The sequence below is a fragment of the Bos mutus genome, chromosome 19, assembly GCF_027580195.1.
Source record: "Bos mutus isolate GX-2022 chromosome 19, NWIPB_WYAK_1.1, whole genome shotgun sequence".
Lineage (NCBI taxonomy): Eukaryota > Metazoa > Chordata > Mammalia > Artiodactyla > Bovidae > Bos > Bos mutus.
In genome coordinates, this window is record NC_091635.1 from 37,202,169 (window position 1) to 37,226,724 (window position 24,556).

Consider the following 24,556-nt stretch of genomic DNA (forward strand, 5'->3'; position numbering starts at 1 on the left):
TTCTCTTTGCAGTGGCTTCTCTCGTTGCACGGGCTTCCCTGGTGGCTCGGTTGGTAAAGAATCCACCTGCAATGCAGGAGACCCCGGTTCGATTCCTGGATCAGGAAGATCTCCTGGAGAAGGGATAGGCTACCCACTCCAGTATCCTGGTTTGGAGAATACCCACTCTAGTATTCTTGGGCTTCCCTGGTGGCTCAGCTGGTAAAGAATTCACCTGCAATGCAGGAGAACTGGGTTCGATCCCTGGGTTGGGAAGATCCCCTGGAGAAGGGAAAGGCTACCCACTCCAGTATCCTGGTTTGGAGAATTCCATGGATTGTATAGTCCATGGAGTCACAAAGAGTCGGGCAGGACTGAGCGACTTTCACTTTCTCTTGTTGCACAGGAGCACGGGGTCTAGGACACATGGGCTTCAGAAGCTGTGGCTCCCAGGCTCTAGAGCACAGAAGTTGTGGCACGTGGGCTCAGTAGTTGTGGCTCTCAGGCTCCAGAGCACAGGCTCAATAGTTGTGGCACACGGGCTTAGTTGCTCCTCGGCATAGGGGATCTTCCCAGGCCAGAGATCAAACCCATGTCTCCTGCATTGGCAGGCGGATTCTTTACCACTGAGCCACCAGGGAAGCTCCCATCTGTGTTTTTGCTTCAGGTTCCTCACTAGCTGCTCCCATAATGACTACTCCTTGGAGCCCAGCCTAAACTCAGGCAGAGGGCCAGCTGAGTGTTAAGCCACTGAATTTTGGGAGGGTTCATTACGTAGCAGTATTGTGAGCACAAATGACTGACACAGAGTTTATTCTCTGTCAGGGACTGGTCTGCAGTGCAGAGCCCTGCAGTATAGAGTGATGAAAGTTGACGATCCCCCATCATTAGGCGCTTACATTCAAGTACAGGGGAAGTCAGACAGTATGTGGAGAAACAAGCAAATATGTGCTGTTTTATATGGTCACAAGTGTCATGAAGCAAGGAAAGGAAATAGTGGTGATGTCTTGTATGAGGTGATCAGGAAGGCCTCACTGTAAGGCTCTGGTTCCTAGGTATACACCCAAAAGTATTGAAAACAGGGACTCAAACAAATACGTAGATCATAGCAGCCAAAAGATGGATACAACGCAGGCGTCCATTGATGAAGAATGGACAAACAGAATGTGCTCCATACATGCCATGGAATATGTGTGCATATGTGTTTAGTTGCTTCAGTCATGTCTGACTCTTTGTGACCTTATGAACTATAGCTCACCAGGCTCCTCTGTCCATAGGATTCTCCAGCAAGAATACTGGAGTGGGTTGCCAAGCCCTCCTCCAGGAGATCTCCCCAACACAGTGATCAAACCAGTATCTCCTGCAGCTCCTGCACTGCAGGCAGAGTCTTTACCACTGAGCCACCAGGAAGCCTACCATACTCAGCCATAAAATAGAAAGAAGCTCTAACACAGGCTACAATATGGATGAACCTTGAAAGCATGATGCTCAGTGAAAGAGGTCAGACACAAAAGCCCACATATTATGTGATTCCACTTGTAGAATAGGTAAAGCCATAGGGACAGAAGGTAGGTTAGTGGTTGCCAGTGGTTGGGGAAGGGGGAAACGGCAGCCACGGCTGAATGAGTGTGAGGTTTCCTTCAGGGGTTGATGAAAGCTTTAGGACTAGATAGAGAAGGTGATTGTTCAACATCAGGAATGCACTAAAGGACAGTGAGTTTTCCCCTTTAGAATGGTTAACTGTATGTTCTGTGAATGTCATCTCAATTTAAAAAAAGAAAAGAGGGACTTCCCTGGAGGTCAAGAGGCTAAGACTCTGTGCTCCCAATGCAGGGGGCCCAGGTCCGATCTCTGGTCAGGGAACTAGATTTCACATGTCACAAGTAAAGAGTTTACATGCTGCAACTAAAGATCCTGGCATGCCAGGATCTAATATCCCTGGTACTGCAACTAAGACTCAGTACAGCCAAATAAATAAATAAATATTTTAAAAAATTTAAAAAAAAAGAAAAGAAAAGAACAAGAGGACTGAGAAGCTGAAGGAAGAGAGGGAATGAGCCCCATAGATTTTCTTGGGGCAAGGCCCCTGTGAGGATGACTTTAGGAAGGTCACCCGGGAGTGTCTCAGGATCCAGACCTGCAATGGAAGCAGCATGGCACAGGCGGAGGGAGAAGGTGAGCAATCAGACAATCCCAATAAAGGCCTCAGGGATCCTCGCAGCTGGGATGGCCTGCAGAATTGTACCAGACTGAGACATGGGGGTGGGCCTTGCTAACCATTGCTGTTATTGGGCATGAGCTGCCTGGGGGAAGGGACTGTGATCTGGAGTAAGCTAAGTCCCAAAAGGGGAGCTCAGCCAGCGCTGCCAGCAGCTTTGGTCCTGAGTGGGGGTCTGGGCAGTGCCCTCGGCACACGCCAGGCTGACGTGCAGGAAGAGCGTTTCGGGCACATGTAGTACCTTAGGTGGGAACAAGCCTGGAAAGTCTGAATAAGGATGGCTGTCTTCAAATTTTTCTCTGAGTGAGATGAGGAGATGACAGGTGTTGAGTAAGGTGCATCCAATTTGACAAAAGGACTACTCAGGCTGCTGTGCTACGGGCAGAAGGTCAGGGATAGGACGGGAGCTGGAGGTCAGGCCCAGTGTAGCCAGACTGTGGCTCGTCTCTTCCTCAAAGAGGACACGTCCGGCCTCATCAGTTGCTGCATCAGGCTTCAGAGCAGGATCTCAGGAAGATGGCTGTCACCTCTCTGGCTCCATCTCAGCCCTGTTCTGATATTGGGTAGCCTTTGGATGAAAGTGTAGTTACTCCCACTTTTATGGGCTGAACTGTGTCCCTCTCCAAATTTCTATGTTGAAGTCCAAACCCAGGGCCTTAGAATGAGACTTTGAAGGTAAGGCCTTTAAAGAGGTAGTTAACTTAAAATCAGGCCATTAAGGCGGGCCGTCCTCTAATGTCCTTATAAGAAAAGGAAACTGGGACACAGAGAGACACCAGGGATGCACTTGCACAGAGGGAAGACACAGGACGAAGACGGCCATCTGCAAGCCAAGGAGAGCGGCCGCAGAAGACACCAAGCCTGATCTCCGACTTCCGGCCTCCAGAACTGTGAGAAAATAAGTTTAAGCCACTCAGTCTGTGGTATTTTGTCATGGCAGCCCCAGAAATATAACTACTAATACAACTTTAAAACGTTAATGTAATACCTTCACAGTCACACAACGGAGATTAAAAGGCAAGCGGTGTAGAGGAGAACAGCATGTCTGTCAATGCTTGGACGTGACCACACCAGGAGACCTCACCACCAGGACGCAGTTTTGTCCTTCTGGGTGAGGGATACAGTCAGTATGAGAAGCATACTGTATGAGAAGCAAAAAGGCCGTCCTGTACAAGAAGAGCAGGACAGGGTGAGAAAGCAGGATGTGTGTCAGCAGGATAAAAACTACACACCTTCCCCCTTGATAGGAGCAACCCTATCAACTCTTCCGGCAACGTTTGTCCCGCGTCCAGCCCCCTCATGGCCACTGTGTTCTGCCCTCTGAACTAAATAAAGCCTCAGTCTCCCCAAGGGTCTCTCTGATTCTCCTCCTGCACTATTCTCCATTCAGTTTCTAGAAGAATCCTACAATGTTACACAGCGCATGCTTCCTCCACTCTCACCTCCCCAAAGACCTCCCGAACACACTTAGAATAGAATTTCCGTGTGACCAGCAAGGCGCCCAGTTCGAGCCCACCGATCTCTGTCGGTGGATGAGATGCGCTCCGATGCTTCCATCTGGACTGCAGCGCAGCCTCTCTCCACCGCGTGGTCAGCAGGGGGCGCCCCTCCACGCAGAGCCCAGCGCGGGGCCGCCCTGCGCAGGCGCGGGCCGTTGGTGGGGCCGGAACCTGATTGCGGGGCCGGAACCTGGTTGCGCGGCCGCGCGGCCGGGGGAGCGCGTCGGGTGAGGCACAGGACGTCGCGGCGGTGGCGGCCGGGCGGCGAAGCTGGAGCGGCGGTGGCGGCGGCGGCGGGAGGCTGGGGCCGGGGCTGAGGCCGGGGTCGGGGCTGCGAGGCCCGTGGGGCGGCAGGCGGCGGCAGCCCGGGGCCCGAGCCCGGACACGGGAGCGGCCACCATGGCCGAGAGCATCGTGAGTGGGGCGGCCGGGCGGGAGGGCGCCGGGATGAGGCAGCATATTTGCCGGCGCGGCCTGCGGAGAGGCGCAGCGGCCCGCCCTCCTCCTCCTGGGCCGGCCAGCCGGCTGGGCTCCCGACCTCCTCTCAGCTCCTCCCGTCCCCGGCTGGAGTAGGAGGCCGGGCGGTCTATTCCTGGTCGCGGGGTCTCGCCGGGCGCGCCTAGAAGAGGGGCTCCGGGTTGCCGGGGGCTAAGACCCCTCCTCGCCTCCTGTCCGTCTTTCCTGCCTCCTGCCGTTGCCCCAGTGAGTGCCTTGTCACAGGTCACTAAAAGCGTTTTCTACAAATGGGGACCCCCCTCTCCGCTAGAGGAAGCTGCGAAGAAGGGAGACGGTGGACTGGCGGATGGCAAGGAGACCTTGACAGCTACCTGTCTGTAAAGGGATGTTAGATCTCATTTTGTACCCGAAGTTAGAGATTAACACACGTCCCCTTAAAGTTTTTGTGTTTTTTTTTTGTTTGTTTTTTTGTTTTCTTTAAGTGAAAATCAGAAAAAAACTGGCCGTCTCTTAACTTGAGAAAAGTTCCTCTCAGAAGTCAGTGTAGCCGGAAAAAACCCAACAGACCAGCTGAACAGAAGAATTTTTTGGTTAACTTTAAGGACCACTTGGAATTTCCTGGGGGAAGCAAAAGCAGTGTGGGGTGGCAAGTCATGTTCAGAACTTGGCCTTGGGAGGGCCTCGAACAGTTTTGCCAGGTGTTGGGAATAGCACGCATTCTCTCTGGATGGTCAGGTCTGCAGGAACCTCCAGCTCTGGGACTTTGAGACTTTTCCTCTAGTGAGTCCTAGCTCTGCTCTCTATTCAGGGGCCCTGGCTCCTTCTCCCTGTTTCCCAGCCTAGAGATGAGCAGAGGGAATAAATGGCCCAAAAGAAATGAGCAACTAACTCGTTTTAAAATAAGACTTACCACCAATTCTTGGTAACTCATCCTAGAAATAGGTTAAGAGCACTCAAATATGCTTCCAAACTTTCTCTTTACTGTAGTATTTTTAACTGAATTGAAATACCTGTGGATAAGTGAGTTGTTTCTGAGAAAGCCACTTTTGTGTCTGTGTATAAGGCAAAGCTCTAGTGGATAGCATGGATCTCTTGCTGAATTTCTCACATTGTGAGGAATTGAAACAGATCATTCTGAGATTTATTTCAAAAGTTTATTTACTTATTTAGAAGAAGTCTTCTAAAATTTTTTGTGTAAAAACTTGATTTTTATCTTACTAATTCTTTGACTCCCCCAAGAAGTATTCTGGGCTCACTTTTCTCATAAATAGGGAGACCTAGGTTACCAAGAAGTTAATGTGTCTCTGTTGCCTGGTTTGTGTTTTCTTGTGTATTTTATAGCCTGTGTCAAAGGCCAGGCCATAACTTCCCTCAGTATAAGTTATGTTTGTCTTTCGGAGTTAAATACTGAGCTTAGCTTGGAAATCTTGACTTCTATGTCTTGTTGTAAACGAACAAGTAGAATAACTTCTTAAGCTTTGAAACTCTCCAGAAACGTGTAATCCTGACCTTTAACTCCTCAAGGAGTAGAGTGTCATGCTCTTGGTCCTAAGTGAACATTCAAAGCCACAGTCACTACATCCCTCAAAGAGAAGCAGGGCTCTTTACTGCTTAACCTGCCTCAGTATTGGAGACAGGTTGCAGAAACAAATAAGTGGGAGGTTACCTCATGTCCAGGCTGTGTATTAAAACATTTTTCTAGATCTTGAATCTAGAGTATACTAGAAATCAAAAGTCAAAAGACTTTTTGTTTGTGGTACACACAGATGAATGAGAAAGTTAAACAGATGTTATTGAGAAGCAAAAATAAAGAAAATACATTCTTAACAATTGGGATTTCATAAGGACTATTCAAAACAAAATCTTAAAATTGAATACAACATGGGGGGGAAACCTTTTCAGTTAAGCAAAAGTTATTCGATCTCTGGGTCAGGAAGATCCCCTGGAGTAGGAAATGGCAACCCGCTCCGGTATTCTTGCCTGAAAAATTCCGTAAACAGAGGAGCCTGGTGGGTTACAGTTCATGGGGTTACAGAGTCCGACACAAGTGAATACACACACACACACACACACACACACGTTACTAGAAAATGAGAAAGGACTTCACTGGTAGTCCAGTAGTTGAGACAGGACTCCTTGCTTCCCCTGCAGGGGTTAGGGGTTTGATGCCTGGTTGGGAAAGTTCTGCATGCTGAGAGGTATGACCGAAAAAACCAAAACAGAGAAAGACAGAGGCAAGCTATTTTTTAGGAAATGTAGGAATAATTTTAGGAAAATCTAAATTATTATTATTTAAAGAATATTTGTTTATTTGGCTGCACAGAATCTTAGTTGTGGCATGTGGGATCTAGTCCCCTGACCAGGGATCGAACGCCAGCACCCTACATTGGGACCCAGAGTCTTAGCCACTGAACCACCAGGGAAATCCCTACATTATTCTTAATTTGTTTGATAAAATAGACCAGATCGAAAGCCGTTGTGGCATTTTGTCCTGTATCAATGAAAGCCTTTCAAAAACAGTTGCTTATGACATTTCTCATCTGTATAGTGTTATTTTGAATACAATATACAGTGCAGTGTTGCTGAGAGGAAGAACGTGAGTACTTTCTGGCACATTCTGTTCGTGGCTCCTCCCATCCCTCAGGTGGTTGGAACATCCTCTGTCTTGCATCTTGTCATGGCAGGGCATGCCTTTTCATGCTCCCCATTGAGGCAAGACCTCAGATGGTTGGCCTGGACATAGCAGCTCACCTTCACTGGGCTTCTATCAGGGTGAAAATCAAGTCTAGAAAGTGCTGCTCTGTCCAGCTGTCTTCCAGACCTGACAACCATTTCATGGCTAGCCATGAAAATCCATATATTTAAAACTCTGACAAATTTTACCATGGTATTAAACATCTTATTTCTTTTCTTTTATTCTTTTTATTGAAAGTAAATAACAAATTAGATTTCCTGCAATCCTTTAATGTTTTTAGTTTTTTTTCTATTTTGGCCTCATGGCTTGGGGGGATCTTGGTTTCTAACCAAGGATCGAACCTGTGCCCTTGGCTTTCACTGCGGGTCCTAACCCTTGATAGTCTGCTAGGGAGTTCCACGTGGAATTCTGTGATGTTTTAAAAGTAATCTGTATGGATCTGGGAACAAAAATGTTTTTTTAAACAACTCAGTTGTTCATGATTCTTGTTTTTTTTCCTGCTGATAAAAAAAAATATATTTGTATAAACCTGAAGAGAAAAATGTTGATCTTTCAGATATATTCTTTATAAATAATGGTTAAAAGTTGAGGTTGTAGGAATTCCCTGGTGGTCCAGAGGTTGGGACTTCGCACTTTCACTGCTTAGGGTGTGGGTTCAAGCCCTGGTTGGGGAACTAAAATTCCACAAGCCATGTGGCATGGCCAAATAAATTAGAAAAAAATTGAAGCTGTATTTTTCTGAGTGAAATGACACGAGTTGACTATTAGGGCAGCCCTCTTAGGATGTCCTCCCCTGTGCTGATGACTCTCAGACCTCTGCTTCATCTTCTAGAAACATTGGGTTACAATACGCAGGGGGAAAGGTGAAGTTTGACTCTTTAAGTTCCAGTGACTCATATGCCAAGAGACTGCAGATGTTAGTTTCAGTAATAGGTCAGGACCTTCCAAGTCTGCACAGTAACCACCTTGTTTCATTTACCATAGATAATACGTGTCCAGTCCCCAGATGGGGTGAAGCGGATCACGGCAACAAAGAGAGAAACGGCTGCAACATTTTTGAAAAAGGTACCTATGGCTGGGTATTGACCTTTCTTCATCCTCCGCTGTTGTTCCCTTCCTAGTCTGTACCTTTTCTCTTTCCCTCATTTTCTTGATTCCTCCCCACTCCCAAGTTTAGTCTCTTGCATTGGTTTTCTCTGTCATGATTGGTGGGACTGATACAGGATCAGATGTGTCACAGCTGACCACTGCTTACCATTGCAGGACCAAGGGCCCAAAGGTCAGTGTAAAAGGATTTCATAGGAGGAGCATTTGTGAGTGAAAAATCAGAGAGTGAAGAACTTGAATCGTTTTTCAGCAAAGGGGAATTATTAACATGTATAGAATGATCCCACTTTCTTCTTAAAAAATTAAATTAAGCTCCATTTACAAATCTGTGATGTGAGAATGTGGTTTAAAGAGCATAAGCCAGACCTAAAAGGGGTAGCTCTGGAAGAGGAGGCCAAAGGAAGGAGAGTGGCTTTTGCTTGATGCTTCATTCTAGAGGTCGACAAAGCATGGTTCATGGCTGGCCGCCTATTTTCATTGGAACTCAGCCGTACTCTTTGGCTTATGTACTGTCTGGCTGCTTTTGAGCTCCAGGGGCAGAGCTGAGTAGTTGTGACAGATTGTATGGCCTGAAAGCTGAAAATATTTACTGCCTGGCTCTTTACAGAGAAAATTTGCCAACCTCTATTTTATACATTCTTTATTATTTGAATTTGTTGTAGATAGGTATTAACTTTTATAATGATTTAAAAAGTCACTTTTCATAAGCAAAATAAAAAAAAGGTCACAGACTGTTAAAGCCAGAGGGAATTTTCAGTGTCAGGTAGTCTGATCTTTTTGTTTTCACAAAGATGGAAATTGAAGTCCAGGGAATAAGGAGATTTGCTGAGGATTACACTGTGATCTGTTAAGGAAGTCATAGCACTTACCTGAGAAGTTTGGTTTCTGAAAAGTAGTTTCTATTCTGGTTCCAACAGTGCTGCTTAAGTGACCGTATTTACAAGAATAAAAGAAAAAAACCCAGGTGCAGTAGACAGCAGAAAAGAGAATCTCTGTGTCTTCAAGGACTTTTTAATATCCTGCATGTGTGCTTACTTGCTCAGTCACGTCCACCTCTTTGTGACCCCATGAACTATAGCCTGCCATGGAATTTTCCAGGCAAGAATAATGGAGTGGGTTGCCTTTTCCTACTCCATTTTAATATTTTACTCTTTGCTTTTTTAGTAGTAGCTGACCATTGTCAGCTCACTCCTGGTGATGGTGCTAGGATACCCTAAAAGCTTGAGTTCTTGAGAGATCGTCTGAGCAAAGATGAAGCATTAAGTGGCTATTGCTTGGACAGTTGTGGGGATAAACGTGAGATTAAAAATACTGCCTACAGTTGTTCTTTACTTTTCTGAGTCTTTGTTATATGAAAATTTCTTATATCTGTAGTAACCATGTAGAGATATGGTTTTGTTTTTAACTTGAGGTTTTCGTGCTTGGCATCAAATATAGAGTTGTTGGACGGGTTAAATTCAAATGATTTAAAAGAAGCCTAAAAATACAGGATTATTCTGACTTTTATTTGCCTCAGAAGTATCCTGAAATCCTAGTGCTCCCTCTGGGTATTTACTTGTTGCCTTGCATAGGGAATATGGACACAATAGCTGTCACTGGATGGGGGTGGAGTCAGGGAGGTACAGTTTAGTGTTGACCTAATTTCTGAAGCCATTATCACCGCAGCAGTCATTGCTTAGGAGAAATTTGTTTGGGAATACTCAAAAACAAACATTTATTACGCTGAGATGTTTCCCCTCAAGTGAAAATCCTTTCCTCTGATTATGCAAATAATACGGATTAATTATAAAAGCCTTGAACAATACAGGAAGTATAAAGAAGCAATAATAATAACTCAAAATTTTACTAGCCGTGTAGCATGTCTTTATGTGTACACATGTGCAGGCATATGTGCACATACATCCCTGTGTATGCATGTAATGTACTTTCACCAAAATAGGAGCATACTCTACTACTGCTGTATTTCATATCTGAGGTTAAGGAGAAACATTTATGGATCACCAAAGAAAAAAATGGAGAAGGAATTGGCAAACCTACTCTGGTACTCTTGCCTGGAGAATCTCATGAGGAGCCTGGTGGTCTGTAGCGTGTAGGGTTGCGAAGAGTTGGATATGACTGAAGCAACTTAGTACAAAACACGAAACAAAAACTGGCATGCCTGCATTTTAATTTATATGTAAAGTGCTTTTTTAAGACTGATTTGGAAATAATGTATTTTAATCATGTATTATGCATTGGTAAAGAGGAAAATCCAACTGAAATTAATTGGATAATAGGCTCTCCCTGTGACCTCACATTCAGAGTCCAACCTTCCTGAACCATTTTTTGATTCATGTGACCATGTTATGTCTCACTGAAGGGGTCACTGTCTGCCCTGTCAGGAAGACCAGTGAGCCAGCCACCAACACCTGTGTTTCAGGCGCTGGTGCTAGGACACTCTCCACCTTACCGACAAGGCTCAACAACCAAGATCCCTCTTTCGTCCTTGATTGATCATTGAATGGATTGTTTGATGGCGGTGTTGAGGGCTCATGGTTGTTTAGCTATCTGGGTGACAAGTTACATGAGTCCAGGCAGTGACCCATATGTCAGTCCTCCTGCCCTGCAGGCAGAAGATGCACCCATTCTAGAGAAATTCACATCTCACCTTGTGATCATTTGTAACCTGCTTTTTTCACTTTACAATAGGTTATGGACATGACTCTATGTCAACAAATGTAGATTTGTATCTTGTTTTTTTAACTGTGATAAGAATAACATAAAATCTGCCATGCAAACCACATTTAAGTGTATAGTTTAGTAGCGTTAAGTACATTCATAGTGTTGTACATCACCACCACCCATCTCCAGAATTTCCTCATCTTCCCACACTGAAACTCTGTTCCCATTAAACACAAACTTCCTCTCCCCTCCTCCCCTTCAGCTCTGGTAACCACCCTACATTCTGTCTCTCCAGGTTTGTCATATAAGTGGACTCGTACTGATTTTTGATAATTAATAATTTGGTTGTGCATTTGTGCCCTGTAAGTGGGCTTTGAAATGGCCTTCCTTTCGCCTCACAGACTTGGCCTGAAAAGTATGTTAACCACTGAACTTTGTTGGCTCCAACTTCCCATCCCCACACTTGACATCCTTGATCCTGGTTTAATATGTGGCATTATGCTCTCTAAGGAAATTGGTTTTGTAAGTGTAATGAGACATCTTGCAATGAAAATCTCTCATAGAATCTTGAGTTACTGGATCCTTTCCTTCTCTGTGAATCATTAGACCATAAACCCCTCCAGGACAGGTTCTTCTGGCTGTCTTGCTTGGCATCGTCTTTCCTCATCTCCAGGATCCAAGGGTTTGCTTCTGCTGCTGTCACTTCCCTGAAAGGGCCCTTACTGAGTCACCCCAGATCCTACCTCTGTCCTTGTTTTTTGGCTGCACCTTGTGGCTTCTGGGATCTTAGTTCCCCAACGAGGGATCAAATGTGCACCCTCAGCCATGAAAACGCAGAATCCTAACTGCTGGGTTGTCAGGAAATTTCCCTCAGTCCTTTCTTAACCGACCTCTTAGCAGCAAGTGACTCTGTCCTTTCTCTTTATAATATTATACATGTTTTTTTACCTGTGAATTAAAGTACCTGCTAAGAGATGCTTGAAAAATGTGAACAGTCAAAAAGACTGATGATGAAGAAAATACCCAGGTCTGGGTTGGAGCGGTGCCAGCCTCCAGGAACCGTCGGTCAGCCTTCCCACCTCCTCACCCTGTCACTCCTCTCCTGACCTGATGGGAGCTGCTTCCCCACTTTTCTGTGTTTTACCACCTCTATGCCTTCCTAAACCCTAAATTTTAGTTTTGGCTGTTTTTCAACTTAAATGAAATCATGCCATGTATTCTTTTTTGTTACTTTCCATTATAAACATTTGTATTCATCTTACATAGTACCATGTTTCTGGTTTTATTACAGTAGTCACACATCAAGATTATCTCAGGTGTGAAATGAAGTTTTTAAGCTTTTTTTCCTGGCTGCGCTGTATGGCATGTGGGATCTTAGTTCTTCTACTGGGGACTTGTGCCCTCTGCTTTGGAAGGCAGAGTCTTAACCACTGGACTGACAGCAGAGTCCCAGTTTTTAAGATTTTAACTGTGCTCTTGTAAGACTCTGCTAAGTTTTTTTTTTTTTTTTTTTAATGCTTGATGCCTTGTGTTCGATTTCTGTATCTTTAGATAAAGAATTCAGAGTTCACAGAAGCAGTTATTTTCACAGGAGCACCGTATAGAACCTAGTATATATATTTCTGCATCTCCCAACAGTGGGATTCAGCATGTGTGAAGTAATGTTGCTGGCTGTTGTATTTGAAAATACTGCTGCCCTCTGTCCTGATAGAAAGCACAGATCTCAGTCATGTGGTCATAGGGATTTCCCTCTGCCCACAGGGCTGCCCACACGATACCCTGCACCACTTCAGAGATTGCCTTACATCCCAGGGGTGCTATCCTAACTCACACAAGAACGATGTTCCTGGTGCAAGACTTCTTTCTTATTCTTGGCAATAGCTTGCAGTGCTCTGCCTATAGAAAAACAGTATGGTTTTGCAGAACAGATAAAGTGCCACAATTTGTTAATTTCAGTTTATCGCTGTTTCAGAAAAAGGTCAAAGTCTTTAGTCTTGTCTGTTTCTTTGTCTTTGGCCACACTGCGCAGCATGCAGGATCTTAGGCCCTGACCAGGAATTGAACCCATGCCCTCTGCATTGAGAGCATGGAATCTTAACCCCTGGACTGCCAAGAAAATACCTGCTCCTGTTCCTGACCAGCACTGTTGCTCTCTCAGGATTCTCATGGCGATTCTGTGATGATTTCCTGTTGTTTGATTTGGAGTCCTTATCTTTGTGTGTCCTCTGCTTCTGAGTTTCTGTCTGGTGTTCAGCCTGAAGAACATCCTCTGGCATTTATTGTGGTGGAGGCTGTCAGCAACAGGTGCCCTTGGATCTTGTCAACTTGAGAATGTTTTCATTTTGCCCTTGTATTTGAAGGGTATTGTCTCCAGATGGAGAATTCTGAGTTGACAGATTTTTATTCCTGCCTCAGCACTTTAAAGATGTTGTTCCATTGTCTTCTGTTCTCCATTGATCTTTGGTTTTTAGCGGTGTGATGACAGTGTGCCCAGACATAGTTTTCTCTTTATTTATCCTATTTTGGTTTTGCTGAACTTCCTGGATTTGTTAACTCGTATGTTTTTCATCAAATTTGAGGGTTTTGGCCATTCTTTCTTCAAATATTTTTCAGTCCTAGCCTTATTCTCTTCTCCGGAGGATCATTTGCTATGGCTCCGGAGGTTCCCTAAGGCTCTGTTCATTCTTTCAAATCTCTATCTGTAGATTGTAATCTCTGTTAACCCATCTTTAATTGACTTTTTTTTTTATTTTGTTTTTGTCATTTCCTTTCTGATGATAAGCCCATCCAGTGAATTTTCTATTTCAGTTGTAGAATTTCCATTGGATTATATTTTATAATTTCTGTTTCTGTGCCAAAATTCCCTGTCTCAGATGACCCTAAGAGTTGAGCTGCATGTCTTGGCCCCAAACTCGAGTTTCCTTGTAAGAAAGCAAAATAACAAGAGGTATTTGTTTAAGGAGGAGCAGTTTCTAAACTCACTAGGAATGTCTGATGTGTATATGTGGTCAGAGTAGTGAGACTTAAATATTTTGGTATGTTATTTGCTGTGCTGTGTGACTTGTGAGGTTTTAGTTCCCCAGCCAGGTATTGGACCCAGGTCCTTAACCCTGAAAGTTCAGAGTCCTAACCACTGGACCATCAGGGAATTCCCTTAAATATTTTATTAAGTCTCTGTTGTTTGGGGCTTGTTTTAGGTCGCAAAGGAGTTTGGCTTCCAAAATAATGGCTTCTCAGTTTACATCAATAGAAACAAGACTGGAGAAATAACAGCATCATCTAACAAATCCCTCAACCTGCTGAAGATCAAGTGAGTGCCCGAGGGGAGAAGGTGGGGAGTGGGGAGGGCATGCTGGCACTAGTTACCCGCCTGAAGTCACTAAGTTCTCCCCCGTTTCCTTCTGCTACTGTGATTACGGTCTTGAACGTGGACCAGAGTGCGGGTGACCATGCTGCTTGCCAGGTGTTTGGCAGCCATGCCGAATCTACAGTTACTGTCGAGCCGATCTGTTTGACTTGCAGAATTCAGGGATATGCGTCACAGAGGAGGAGTTATAGTGTGTGAGCAACTGCACACTCAGCTGCTTCATGCAGAGAAGGACCTTGAATGTAACTCTGTGTGTAGTTCTGCCTTGAGACCTGCTTGGTAGGTCTGTGTTGTATTTCTTGCTGGCACGACCCCTGGAATGCCTTAGAATTGATGGGTAATGTCAGAAGGATTTCTTGGGTGCAGAGACCTCTTCTGTTTTTTTAGTTTTATGGGAGCACAGCCACGTCCGTCCATTCGTTTATATGTCTTCATGCTGCAAGGGCAGGGCTGAGTGATTGTGACAGAGGCTGTCTGGTCTGCAAAGCCAAAAATATTTTACTGTCTGGCCCTTTAAAGAAAAGGTTTGCTCACCCCTGTCTGAGCTGTGTGGGCACACCTGCTCACGGGTTAGTGAGTAGAACCCTTCAGGTCTTTCGCTGTCCTTAGGTAGCGGGCAGGGAATTCTCCTATTTGGGCTACAGGTAGCCTGGCTGCTGTGGCCACTAGTGAGGGTTGGGCTGGGCTTTGTTGGTACTTGGCTGTGTGACTTTTACCAGTCAGAATAATAGGCTGTCTTGGCAATCTGTGTGGTCCATTTTAGACTCACAATTAGTATATCTTAGGGGAAAAAATGCAATTTTAACATGAATTTATTTGTTCTTCAACGGATATTTGTTTGGCACCTGCTCATTGCCTGCTGCTGTGATGATGTAAAGCCTTGTCTTATGTATATTCGTTGCCAGTGGATGAGGGCCGACTTTCCTCCCAGCTCGCAAACTTTCCTCCCAGCTCACAAAGGGTTTCCGCATCTTGAGAATCACTTCTCGTGGGTGTTGCTCAGGTTTGGACTCACACCCACTACCCCGGCTGTGTGCCTGAATAGTCACCCAGTGTCACTGGGCCCCTCCACCCTTGTCTGTTGGGGGTGGGGGCTTGCGCCTCCTCCACATGGTTGTCTGGTCCCTACACAGGACGAGCACTGTGAATGTGGCAGCTGTGTGTCTCAGAACTATTCTGACGGCTGGATGCCAGGAAAGGGGGGCTGCAGGATGAAGTACCCTTTAGGCAAGGCTGTCCACCTGCCATGCGGTCACACTTGGAGGGCGTGTCTTTCTGGGTGATCCTAGAGCGCGTCTTTTCAGTGATAGTTGTGATGCTTGCTGAGCAGCATGAGAAGCACGTCCTGTCCCTGCTCGAGAGTTACCCGACCACGTCTGTAAGAGTCGGTCACCCAGAGCTCCGTGCGGGGCTCACTCCACTGCCTTTGTTGCCATTTTCACAGTTCAACTGGCTGTTCTAATTCTCTAACTCATTTGTAGGTTCTTTTTTTCCTCCTCTGGCTGCTTTAAAGATCTTCTGTTGGTCTTGGGGTCCTGTGGTTTCTGTTTGATCTGTCCAGGTGTGGACTTGATGGTTTGTTAGTTGCTGTGTGTAATTCTACCTGATGTAAAATGTATTTTCTGTATCTGCAGGTGAGGTGTAGAGAATTCTTCCCCTTTATCTCTTTAAATAATACCTCTCCTTCAGTCTCTGTATTATTTCAGTGATTACATTTTTTACTTTTTTCTATTTGATTTCTTTCAGCCCTGGCTGTTAGCTCATATGCTCACAGGGGCTTCTTTCCGGCTCCTGCTCTACTCTCACGCTGGCCCCCAGGCTGCCAGTGAAGACTGCTGGGTTCCTTGGGGTTCTGCCTTGGCCTGTCACACACCTGGTGCTTCCCTCTCAGGTCCTGAGGTGTCTGGAGTCTGCCTCTCCTGAGTGTATTTAGGGTTTGTGAGGATCCTGTTGCACTATTGCTGGTGTTGTCTAGCCTGTTCTATGCAGGGGATTTGGGAAGAGCTACTAAGTCTGTGGCCCCTCTGCCCACTCTTGGAGCCCCTGGTCATTGCAGATAGCCTCTTGTTGCTCACAATTCTTCATTCCATTTCCAGCTGACATTTCACTCATAAGTATATATCCTTTGTTTTGAATTCCACACCTGAAGTCTTTGGCTATCTAAATCTGTTGATTGTTTCCCACCCTCTCTTGGTCCTGATGGTTCGTTTATCTTGTACATTTGGTGACCTTTTCTTGAGAGCTTATATTTGCCCAAACTTGGTCTTAGGGAGCCCTGAAGGATCTGGAGTTATTGGCTTTCCTACTGAAGGAAATGGCAACCTACTCCAGTATCCTTGCCTGGAAAATCTCATGGACAGAGGAGCCTGGTGGGCTGCAGTCCATGGGGTCGCAAAGAGTTGGGCGCAACTGAGCGACTGACTTACTTACTGAGAAGCATTTGTTTCTGTAAGCACAAGGGGGCGTTGTGGGCTCCGCACTCAAGTTAATTTCTGTCTTTGGTTTCCTGAACCAAATAGCATCCCTAAGTGTACCCTGGATGCTTGCAAGAGCAAGCCTTTGGTTTCAGACTCTCGGACAGTTTTGCCTACAGCGTAGTGGATGGAGGCAGATAGGATTTCTCCTTGGTCTGTTTTGTCAACTGGTAGGTTTTTTCCCAGCTGTTGAGATATCTTCAGACATCTGGCTCTGTGTGGCATTTTGGGCTCAGCAACTCGCTTTGGGCAGGCAGGCTTGAGGCCTCATCTCTGTCACCCAGAGAATGATTACAAGCCAACTTCAAGGTTCCCCTCGTGAGCTGGCCATAAGTTCCCTCACTAGTCTTGTTTGAGCTGCCCTGGGTTTTTGGACCCTTGGGAGTTCCCTTCTTTAGAGCTCCACAATGCCTTTTAGAGTGTGTTTGTTAAAACTGATGGATAGTTGAGCCAAGTATCCTGAACCTGGAGGATGTTTAGGAATATCTCATTTGCTGTTAGACATAGACATCTTTGATTACAAGTTGGCTGTCTTATCACCCTAAATTGTGAGAGGAAAAAGAGGGCCGAGCAGACCCGTTGAAGAGTTGCAGCCCAGCCTCCCCGTCCTGGCTGAGGCGCCTGTTCTCTCTGTTGGTTGGAGGCTCCAGGCTATGCTTCCAGTCTTGCTTTCTGCACGTGCCTCTTGAGAGCAAGGAAATACTTACCCAGTGGTGGTGCTACAGCTTTTCCTCCCAGACTGGCTGACTGATTGTCTCAGGACCCGCAGTGCTCCCAGGTGGGACTGTTCACTGGCCTCAGGCATGGTGGTAGGTGGGCAGTCAGGCTCTGCTGAAGTCTGCAGTGGGTCTAATGGGGAAAGGACGCTGTTCATATCGAAAATGATCGAAAATCAAATGTTGCCCTTTGCAGTGTGAATCATGGCAGCCTTTGTAGAAAGCAGTATGTCAGCAGCTTTAAGAACAAATAAAACTCCTGAAGTCTAATGTACTCTCTCTGGGAAATCTGCCCTGCGGCCAGGAGACTGTGCCATCTCTTGGTGGCATGGTAGTGGCAGGTCTCTCAAGAGCCTTGCCTGTCATGCGGGAGCAGCAAAGCGTACTGTAGGGTGGCTTCACCGTGGAGCCTTGACTAGAGGCAGACCATCTTTGGAGGGATTGTGTGGGAACAGCAAATACAGAAAGTGTGTGTCTAATCATCTCAGGGTTGTATATTAGTGACATGCATGTTATGGACATGTGTGTGAATGTAAAGAAGTGGAAGGAAGATGCCCCAGGGAGGTAAATGAGGGAGCTAAAGAGAGGGCCAAGGAAGGAATGAGGGGAAGTGGGTGCCAAGCAGAGGAGGAGGAGGAGGGTAGAGGCTGTGCTGCCCCAGCGTCTGCTGAGCTTGTGCGTCTTCTGTGTGGGACTAGGTGTGTCTGTGCCTGTGCAGCGTAGATCCTGCAGTCTGATGGTAAGGAAGTTATGTTTCAGTCCAGAGAGCCTGCTGCTGATCTTGATAAGGTGGACAGGCACAGGGGAGACAGGAAAGGAGCATTCGACTCTCTTTACAATTGGAAGTTTTACTGTCTAGTCCGTTGGGGTGGTTGGTGTTGGCTGTTTGTAGGCGTCAGAGGTTTTTGCGTGAGTTGATCTTCTGTGCAGCTCAGGTTGTGGAGAAAGAAAGACAGCCTCAACTTAACATTTGTTGTTTGAACAGGCATGGAGATCTGTTGTTCCTGTTTCCCTCGAACCTTGCGGGACCGTCGTCTGAGATGGAGACATCAGCCCCTCAGGGGTTGAAGGCCTGTGGTGCTCCCAACGTGGTGGAAGATGAGATTGACCAGTACCTCAGCAGGCAGGATGGGAAGATCTACAGGAGCCGCGACCCACAGCTGTAAGTGCCCTCGGGGCCACGGGGTCAGTCAAGTGAAATGTCTGTAATGTGTCCTGATGAAGAAATGTAAGTTTCGAGTTTGACCATCTATTTTCAACTTAGATCTCACTTAAGTTATAACTGTGAGCTTTTTCTCATTGTTTGAATCTCTAACTGTGCTCCATTTGTATTTTAAAAGTTTTAAATTGGTGAGAACTAAGAGATTTGAAAGAAGGGAGGAGCCTTAAACCAAGTCCTCTCTGTGGTGTGCCCCTGAAATACCTGGATGCACGTGCAGAGAGGGCCTTAGCAAGTGTGGCGGGGTAGGGGGACCCCAGCACCCGCCGGCACAGGTCCTCATTCACATTGTCTGGTTTAATTCTCATGGACGATGCTCAGCCTCCCATACTCAGTGCGCTCTTTCCGTTCTTCTGGGAAATGTTTCATTTGCTAAAGGTGCCGCTCCCTTAGGAATGTTCACTTTTCACCGAGGAGTGTGTAAAATGCTTATGCTTGTGTACAATTGTTTATTTCAGATATTTGGCTGTCCTTTTTAAGGAGACTAGTTAGAAACATCTGAGTTCACACTCTGATGTAAAACTGAGTGAAAGTTGTCTCTGCAGTGGAGTGTGTAACTGCATCACTCTGCAGGCCTGACATTGAGATATTGGAATTCAGCATGCTGCATTAGGAACTTGTATGTCTCCAATCAGAGGGCCCCAGACAGTGCTGAGATGCAGTTGGCGTGGAACCACTCTGTGGCTGTGGCCATCAGTCAGCTCTCCACCCCATTTGCATTCCTCCCAGGGACCCGGGTGGCTCCCACTCTGATCAGTGTTCGTGAGGCTCATTAGAAATCTTTTTCAGAGTTCATGTGCCTCTGTGTGCATTACCTGGAAGAGCCTGCCTGTTGGGGGATCCAGGCGGGTTTTGCTCTGAAATACAGAACGAGGTGCACCTGAGCGCTCTCACCCCGTGTGGACAGTGCTGTGGCTGCACCTGTCAGCACCCTCGCCAGCTCCCACATCCCCACTGTCCTGTGCAGACTGAAACCCACAGAGCCAAGTGATCCTTTCATCCTTTTTTCAAAATACGTACGCAGAGTGGGTGTTTTCCACACTTGAGCTATTTATGTACCATTTTCAGGGTTTTTGCCACATCCACATACCAACTTTCTTAGTCTTCACCTAACATTTTTATTTAAATTGACTTTAAATTCATTCACTTTTGCTTTTGGTTTGTGTCATTTTAAGCAGTTAATATCCATGGAATAACAGGTTTGATGCACAGGTCAATAGTTTTAATACACACCAAAATATTAAACTGTTAGAAGCTCTCTTCACCATGTACCATTTCAGATAATTTCACGTGGGTGGGGCAGCATTTCATTAGGTATGACATGCATTGTGAGTATCAGCATGCAAGGAGGCAGAAGAGCACGTGCTGACACTGTGCGTTTCCCTTTCTTATGCTCTAGGTGCCGGCACGGGCCTCTGGGGAAGTGCGTGCACTGCGTTCCTCTCGAGGTGAGAGTCCATGCAGAGTGAGTTCCCAGAGCTGTCTCCACACCTCTAAGTCCTGGGCTGGGTTGGAGTGGTTCAAAGAACTTACCTATTTATTGCCCTGGGCCTCGTATTCCCCCTAGTACAGGCTGCACTGAGAGGCTGAGCCTTTATTTATGGGAGTGACCTTCTGGGTGGATTATGAACAGCTGGGACAGGGTATTGCTGTGATAAAGGGGCAGCATTTACACTGGGTTCCCTGGACAATCCTTTTACAACCTGACACAAAGCTGGGCCTGGCGGTTTTCGTGTTCATCATTGTTTTGATTTACTTTGCCCTGAATCTCACGTCTCTACTGATTTGTCCTGGTGAGATTGAGAGTTACCATAATAATGCTGACTTGTGACTGGTTAACACTGAATTTATGGCAGGAAGGCCAACCTGATTTTCTTCATGAGGCTCCTCTTGCTTCATCTTGTGGCTTTTTTTTTTTTTTTTTTTTTACTTGATCCTTACTTGACTTACATCATTTTATATTTAATAGAGATTCATTTTAATCTTTTAAAGATAACTGGTACACAGAAAACTGGGTTCTGACCTAGAACAATAGTGAGGACCCAGCATCAGTTCTCCTACTGCCCACCTGCCTCAGGGCTGGGCAGGTGGAGGCTGTGGCCGCGACCCCAGGCGCAGGTGCGTGACTCTGTTGATTGTGTGTTTTGGCAGCCGTTTGATGAGGACTACCTAAACCACCTGGAGCCTCCCGTGAAGCACATGTCCTTCCACGCGTACATCCGAAAGCTGACTGGAGGGGCTGACAAGTAAGCAGCTTGAATGTGGGGGTGGCACCCGTTTGGCTTTGGGGCACAGAAGTTCATTTTTCGTCACTTGCACACGTTGCTTAAAGCCCCTTGGCATATGAGTGAGAAAAGTAAAGTTAAGAGTCTGGGCATGCGTTGTTTGAATTTGTGAATCTTATTCTGATTCTAGAAGAGGAAACAGGTGGGTGGAGACTCTGGTACCTGCTGTAGTCCGCAGTGCCCAGTGCAGGGCAGAGGCCAGGCTGGCAGTGGCCACGGTGAAGGCCCAGGGGTACCTTGGCAACCTTCTCTCGGGTATGTGGTGTCCTGGCAGCTAGTTGTTTGCGAAGATGGATGAGATGAGGTATGACAGTGGCCAGTCCTGTGTCTGTGGAGTCTGAGCACACCTTCCCTCTGCTTTTTGGAAAACCTGACCACCTCCCCCCAGTCCTCTTGGCTCTCCTGTTTCACAGCCCCCGTCAGCCCTTTGCCCTGGAGCCTGCCTCGTTAGCATCTCAACTTCACAGCCATAGTAAGGCCGAGGTAGGGTGTTACCCCTGGCTTGGCCTCTGGTGCCTCGGCATTGCCATCTGCAGGCTCAGCCAGGCGGGCAGGGTGGGTGCAGGTGGGCAGCGGGGACGGCTGGCTCTTACAGAGCAGCTATGACAGTGGCAAGCTGAGAGCACTTTGATTTCTTCTGAATTACATCAAGTCCTTGCCATGCAGCCCCATCCTGCTGATGTGTTCACCTCACCAAAAAGGAACGGACTTCTTATTGGGATTTTATGATTCCTGTCTGTGCAGCGAGAGGAGATGGTGGTTGAACCCAACTCAGCAACATTTCTTGAAGAATGTCATGTTCGCCCGCTTGTAGTTTTTCTCTGACAGCCTGCTGACATCCTGAAATGACTTAAAAAAAAAACTTAGATCAGGGAAAAAAAAAATCTACCAGCAGCCTATTCTTGCTTTGTCCGTGGGGTAAGCTCTGAAGCTGTCTGGACCAGAGCACAAGTGAGCTGAGGTCTGCTGGCCTTTTGTCAGTCTAGGTCAAGGGCTCGCTTGTCGCTGTCGTTAACACGTAGCCTTGGTGGTAACCCTTGCTTCCCAAGTGCTGTCATTTTCATGATGCCGCTGGCTTGTGGGGACAGTGCTGCTCACTGGGCTGTTTGTGAACAGGAAAGTGACGGAGGTTGCAGACGCTTGTGCAGGCTCACCGCCAAGTCCAGTGGGGCCCAGGACATCCTCACTGACCAAAAACAGAGTGGTGATATCTTTGTTATGTATCCTAATCACATTTTTTCTATGGATAAGAATTCTGTACAGAAATCTTAAGTACTAGACTCATTATGTAAATATTTCTGTTAAGCTGATGAAATTTAAAAAGAGTTTCATTTTCTCTCAGAGGCATAGGTTAAATCTAGATATTCAGCAGTACTCTTGAAAATCTTCATAGATGTTAGTGATAGTGAAAACGAACTGTTTTTGTCAGAAATAGTTCTGAATCCTGTACAGTGTTAAGTGTACGGGACAAAAGCTAGAACTCCATTAGAATAAATTTTAGCACATTTTCCCTGCTGTTGCTACCACGTGTTTAGCTCCTGAGAACTCTATTCAGGAAGTGTAAGGTATCTTACATTTTATTTCCAGCCTCCTGCTAAACTTTTCACCATTGTAATGTTTAATTAAGTTGCATTTTCTTGTTCAGGGGGAAATTTGTTGCCCTGGAGAACATCAGTTGCAAGATTAAATCAGGGTGTGAGGGACACCTTCCATGGCCTAACGGCATCTGTACTAAGTGCCAGCCAAGTGCCATCACGCTGAACAGACAGGTGAGATGTTGTCTGTCCATCTAGATGCAGAAAGCAGTATATTTATGTTCATGGCTAAGGAAAGATCTCTAACTCCTTCAAGCATAGAGGAGAGCCTTCAGTTTTCTGTCTTGTTGGCTTATATGGAGGCAAAATTTTCTTGGTGACTGTTTAAAATGCTTGGTGGTTGTGACTTTGCCTTTTAAGAAACTGTGGCTCTGGAAGTTGGCTATGGCTCAACTATAAACAGAACTGTCCTGGGACCAGCTCAGGACATCTTTCCAAGCCAGGTTAAGAAGGGAACTGGGCTCAGGAAGGAGCCTTGGCTCAAGAAGGAGCTCAGGGAAAATTTTGTGTAGTTATTCTGGCCTTTTCCACTCTTATCGTCCAGCCCTCCAAGAATAACTCGCCTTGTCTTTGCCTTGCCGCTGCCAGCCCGTGTTTAACTGCTTAGAATCCCATGACCTCCTTGACTGAGAACCTTTCTCCTTTTCTTTCTTTCCTTCCTTCTATCCATCACTCTAGTTCTCTTTTTTCTTTCTTTCTGTCTTAATTTCTTTTTGAAAACTTTTTTTGACTTAGAAAATGTGAAAACCTTTATTTTAGGTGAAATCCCATGTGGGATCGAATACTCCCCCCTGCAGTGGAAGTGCAGAGTCTTAACCACTGGACTGCTAGGGATGTCCCCCAGCGAGATAAATTTGAATTAATTTATTGAGGAATCCCACCGTTACCCCTTCTACCTGCTAAAATCTGAAGTAGTCTGAAGGGCAGAGCACATTTTTAAAGTCTGTGTGTTTAAAAAGCTAGGTAAAAGATACTTGTGAACGGTTTGTGCTAAAAGAATTATTTTTTATTGAGTGCTTGAATTTAACCTATTGTTAACTCTACAGAAATACAGACATGTGGACAACATCATGTTTGAGAATCATACAGTTGCTGACCGCTTCCTTGACTTCTGGAGGAAGACGGGGAACCAGCACTTCGGGTACTTGTATGGACGGTACACGGAGCACAAAGACATTCCTCTTGGTATCAGGGCTGAAGTAGCTGCAATTTATGAGCCTCCTCAGGTAGACGTGAACAGGATTTACAGTCTGTGGGTCTCTGTTGCTTTATTTTGACGGCTCTATGGGATGCCTTTTTCAGATTGCTTGTTTCTTTTCTTATTGCATCATTTGCCACAGTCTGTAGACACACTCAAAAAGAACATTTGGAGACTAAGAACATAGCCCCTAAATATTTCAGTGTATGTTTCCAAAGAATAAGGACGCGTTCTTATATAACAAGTGCATTGAGCAATTTAAGTAAGTTGAACTTTGATATAGATCTAATCTGCCATCTTATTCCACTTTTGTCAGTTCCCCCAAAGTGTCATAAAGTTGCTGTCTTCTGATTCCCTATCTCCTCTGCTCATGCCTACTATCACCTATCCTAGGAATTATGAAATTAGAGTCACAAAATTACTCTAGTTCTTTATCTTATGCCACACATATAACTTAATAACAGTATCAAGATTACCACCAGTGTAGGACTGAAAACAGTTTAGAATCGTTTAGGTGGAAGGGTAGAGTCCCTAGGGTATATCCCACTAGGGACCAGCAGTTGGTTTCTGTGTTTAAAGTTGCCTGGAAGATCTTCTTTGTATGATTATGTCACCAACAGGTTATAACCAACATTTACGTTCATTTGATTTTCAGTATTTAAGGATTGGTTTTATATATATGTATTTAAATTTGTTGTACAATTACATAAAACTTTTATATGGTTGTATAATATATATATGTGTAATATAATGTTTTATTATATATAGTAAGTTCACTACAAAAGTGAAGACTGGAACTGTGTTGCATCCTGGTTTATGATGTGTTGAGATAGTTAGGAGAGGGTCTTGTTCCTACAGGTTACTGTGATGCAAAAACACAAAAATGCAATGCGTTGAGGCATGAACAGGAACAAATGGAACATAGTAAATGTTGGACTGAATTAGGTGGTGGGTGTATAGGTGTTCACTACTGATTCTTTAAACTTTGTTGTATGCCTGAAATTTTTTATTTTAAAAAATGGTGGAAAAGAAATTTGCATGTTTGCAAAGTGAGAGCTACAAACAGCGTCTTCCCCTTCATCTGATT

The 24,556-nt window shown here is 45.5% G+C and overlaps 1 protein-coding gene across 2 annotated transcripts in view; it reads left to right on the forward strand.

Annotated features, from left to right (window-relative positions):
- Nucleotides 1-3,939: 3,939 nt before the first annotated feature.
- The window catches only part of NPLOC4 (NPL4 homolog, ubiquitin recognition factor), a 50,141-nt gene continuing 29,524 nt past the window's right edge, over nt 3,940-24,556 (forward strand). The window contains exons 1-8 of one of the 2 annotated variants that reach the window (XM_070390191.1): nt 3,940-4,110; nt 7,832-7,912; nt 13,813-13,925; nt 18,158-18,334; nt 19,791-19,839; nt 20,543-20,637; nt 22,322-22,445; nt 23,318-23,497. In XM_070390191.1, coding sequence (XP_070246292.1) covers nt 4,096-4,110; nt 7,832-7,912; nt 13,813-13,925; nt 18,158-18,334; nt 19,791-19,839; nt 20,543-20,637; nt 22,322-22,445; nt 23,318-23,497 — 834 coding nt within the window. In that variant the 5' untranslated portion in view covers nt 3,940-4,095. The remainder of the gene's footprint in view (nt 4,111-7,831; nt 7,913-13,812; nt 13,926-18,157; nt 18,335-19,790; nt 19,840-20,542; nt 20,638-22,321; nt 22,446-23,317; nt 23,498-24,556) is intronic. The other variant, XM_070390192.1, reaches the window with a different exon arrangement.